At 56.8% G+C, this 3,823-nt stretch overlaps 1 protein-coding gene across 1 annotated transcript in view; it reads left to right on the top strand.

Moving 5' to 3' along the window:
• Nucleotides 1-1,830, top strand: part of PHACADRAFT_248521 (uncharacterized protein) — a 2,084-nt gene extending 254 nt beyond the window's left edge. Inside the window, exons 2-6 of the mRNA XM_007391074.1 lie at nucleotides 399-619; nucleotides 672-905; nucleotides 989-1,546; nucleotides 1,598-1,672; nucleotides 1,728-1,830. Of these exons, the coding sequence (XP_007391136.1) occupies nucleotides 1,391-1,546; nucleotides 1,598-1,624 (183 nt within the window). The 5' untranslated portion in view covers nucleotides 399-619; nucleotides 672-905; nucleotides 989-1,390 and the 3' untranslated portion in view covers nucleotides 1,625-1,672; nucleotides 1,728-1,830. The remainder of the gene's footprint in view (nucleotides 1-398; nucleotides 620-671; nucleotides 906-988; nucleotides 1,547-1,597; nucleotides 1,673-1,727) is intronic.
• The last annotated feature ends 1,993 nt before the right edge of the window (nucleotides 1,831-3,823 follow it).

Below are 3,823 nucleotides of genomic sequence, written 5' to 3'. Positions count from 1 at the left end.
GGACCTTGCCTTGGGTAACCCCAGGCGCTGCCACGTGCGCGAAGCGCGCAGAGCGTAACAGGCGCGGAAGCTCGTCCACCTGAATTTGGCATATTGAACCTTGGCCGCGACTTCCCTGCCTCCGTTGTGTCCGGGCGGAAACATGGGGCCTCTCAGCTGACACGTCCTGACGTGGGACGACAGTCATGGGACGCCGTCAGGGAGCTCCAAAGTCGAACGCATACTGCGTGCTCAAGTCGGGGCCGTCGTTCCAGGCAAGCCGGAGCGCATCTAACTGGGGCAGGCACTTGCTTTGGTGCTATGGTGGACAGATCAGGTGACGCACTATTTTCGGCGTAAGCTCATACTTCCCTGAGATGGACCTCCTGGGCTGGCGGCGCGTTCTGTGCAAGCCGCAGAGCGAGAGCCTTGGTCACTCAAAGAGTCTGTATGTTCGCTCCCACTCGCCGTACCGTAATGCAAACGAGGTGCAGCTCTCCGTGCCTTTATTGTGCCAATGTGATCAAGAGAGCTCTCTGTAGGTTGTTGAAGCACAGCGAGCGGCCCGATCCCCGCTTGTCGATATCGAGACTGGTCTCGTTCCATTTTTGCTGGTTCAACAGATGATATAGACGTCAATGTAAGCGGAGCGCAATTTCGCACTGTGTCTTTTGCTGATCTCTATTTGACAGGTGTACCTGAAGGGCCTAGTACGAAGAAAGTTGAATGTCTATCCGGACAGCTGAAGACCCGTCGCAAGCCGACCTTGAAGGCGATCGAGATCTCGTTTAGGGACGAACTCACCGCACATAAATCCCAGCGGAAGGTGCAGCTCATGGAAAGCGATGCCGGACAATGTCAAGACGTCCCTGCATCAAGTGCACATTTGACTCTGGAGACGTGACGGCCGTCGACTTGGCTACATCGTGAGCATAAAAGACCTTCGTCTCGAGGTCGAACACGATCTTTGACTCATCTCCCGGAACATGTGGGTGTTACCGGCGGATAGCGCGCCGTACGGCCACTGATGCGCTGCCAGTATGTTCGACACGTCTCGTGAAGCTTTCCCCCTGCACCGATCAACACTCTCGCAGCCAAAAATCTGCTCTTTGACCAGGTCAGCTCGCCTCCAAGGCGAGCCTGCACCTCTTCTCCCCGACGGCACTGATCGCACCATGCACAACCTCATTGTAATCTCCGAGCTGCGCTGACCCGTATGCGTACCACGACGGCTCGCTCATGCGGCACACTGGGCGAAGCAATTCCTTCGGGCACTCCCCGATCCTGCGCACCTGAGGCATGATCTCCAATGCATTCGGCTCCTCACCAGACTTGTCGGATAGGCAGGTGCCGCCGTAGCGCGAGGAAAATAAGGCGGCGTGGGCAAGGGACTCGGGCTCATGCCTATACGATGTCGACCGGCGGCCGTCAATGGGTCAGACACCTCACGGTCGCGCTCGGCGAGGTGCACGCCTATGGGTTTGTTGCAACGAGGAGCAACCTCATGCTCACGCCTGAGGCAAAGTCTGCTCTACAGAGAGCAGACGAGGTCGTCATTAACGACGGCGTAGGTCTGGCCTCGTTTGTACCTTGTATGTAGGCTGACATCGTTGTACAGCTCCCGAGTGTGACACCGAATACTTAAGTATCACGCATGACAGGGCGGCAGGCTACTAGACAAAGCGCGCTCATGGTGAGGATAGCTCAGTTCAGACGGTTGCTGTCTTGCCTCACATAGAATTTTTGAGGTGCTTCCTCATGGTACCGCCGCTATGGGCTGCCGGTAATAATACAATGCCACTGGGGCTGTCATATCAATATTTCGTGGTCTAATGAATAACTTGCACGAACGCAATCACTTTGAAAGATTTTGCTTCGGCTTTTCATCCCCGCTGGCGTCCGAATTACAGAAACCATAGCTTAGCACACAGACGAAACGGTATGGGGTTCTCCGGGTCCAGACGCATGAGCGCGTATTAGCGATCCGCAAGCGCCCTTTAGCCATCTCTTGAGCTTCAGATAATCAGATCCAAGACCTGTGAAATGTGCACATATAATATAATACATGTAGATCCCTTGTCCTCTAACTTTGTTTGCCCTAATTCCACCAGTAAGTTACAGAAAACACGACTACGAATCAACCATGCGCTATCCTCGACTTCCCAGTTTGAATGGTACGCTCTCTATCCAGCTGCCAATGATTACCGCGGACACTTCCACTCTGGCCGACTGAACGACGCCCGTCTCGGTCCTCACCGGCATCGCGTAGGCCGCGGTCGTGGGGAGCAGAAGCCATTTCCATCACCGTACTGCGACGACCGCGGCAAGAATCGACGTCGGCAGCAGGCTGCTCGACATCGCGAGATCCTCGGCCGCGCTCAGCACGTCTAGGCTGTCGGTTAGTTCGCGGGTGGCCATGGGTGGCGTTGGGGGCGAATAGGCAGTAGCTCTGGACCGCTGTCGTCTCGTCTCGTCGCTAGCGATCAGAAACGACGGAGGTGCCTAGGCCTGAATGCTCTTGTTGAGATGTTCGAAGGCTACGAACTAAAGGGTGATAGAGATGAGATCCGAGAACGTCACCGTCGTGGCCGGAGGTTCGAGCGGCGCAGCAAACCCGTGGTCCTACACCAAGTTCGTGCCGTCTAGTACCCAAAGAATATCTAGAGGTAATTGTCAGCGCTGATAACCAACAGCGGAGATGTGGCTTACTTCGGTAGGGTGACGGTGGCAGGTACACCGCCCTCGAAGCTTGCAAAAGTGCCACCACTGAATGCCAACCAAGTGTCCGCCCACGCTACGCGTACTGCAGACCTTGACGCGCATGTTGGAAGTGGCTCATCGAGAAATGCGGGGCCGGCGTCGGCTTCGGGCGCACGACCTTGAGTGATTTTAGCGGCGACGTTCTGGCATTGCGAATCGCGGTCGCCCAGTCGTCGCGTTCCTCCTGGCTGCGGGCAAGGGTGCGAAGAACCCAGCGGGGGCTGAGAGCCTCGAAGCGCAGGTGTTGGCTCGGCTCGTTCTACGTCCGAAGCGAACCAGGCGCGATCCCGGCGTTGACCAGCTCGACGCCGCTCTTGCACACTCACTTCCTCTCGCTTTTCGGTAATAGTGACGCTTGATATGCGCTTCTTCGGCTGCAAGAGGTCGGAGAGCTGAGGTCTAAAGCCCGCGAAGCTGTCATAGGACCGTTATACCCCAGTGCCGCGCGCGTCGGCGTGTCTGTGTCGCTCTCTCTCTTTGCGGACGCGACAGCGTCGGCTGCCTGCCTAGACTCTGAGCCGTAGAACAGTACGATGACAGTGCGCTCCTAGTGCCGCCGCCGTTCCGAACTGGCTTTCTCATCTAGCCCTGGACAGCCAGATGGGACACTCTGAAAACAAGAAAGGTTCGCGCTCGGGAGGCGTACATCGTTGCATTGGAGGGAGAGCGTCGCACCCGAGGGATGTGCACCCCGGGACAGCAAGTCAGGAAGGACGACCGGGATTGTGTCATTACGTAGCGAGCAAGGCTAGGGTTTAAGCGTGGGTGTGCGATAATGCATTGAAGGAGCCCGTGGCTGCAACAAGCTGTGAGTGACAGGCTGAACCAATCGATAACGACTACACTCACTGTTCAAGATGGGAGTGCGCGCGGTGACCAGACTGGCCTACGAAAGATCACCCTGGCCGGTGCAGCTGGCGCAATCTTTGGGTGATGCGAGGTATCTGAAGTCCCTGCGCTACGATGAGGGGCTATACATGGAAATCGAGCTCTTCGCAGCAAGGGCCGGTAGCATGGCTCGCCAACGACGACGCAGAGCTGGGATGCTTCGAAGCAGCGCGTTGCACGACGCAAAGGAGTCGAG

The sequence above is a fragment of the Phanerochaete carnosa genome (genome assembly GCF_000300595.1).
Source record: "Phanerochaete carnosa HHB-10118-sp unplaced genomic scaffold PHACAscaffold_1, whole genome shotgun sequence".
Taxonomy (NCBI): domain Eukaryota; kingdom Fungi; phylum Basidiomycota; class Agaricomycetes; order Polyporales; family Phanerochaetaceae; genus Phanerochaete; species Phanerochaete carnosa.
This window is presented reverse-complemented; position numbering and strand designations above follow the sequence as displayed.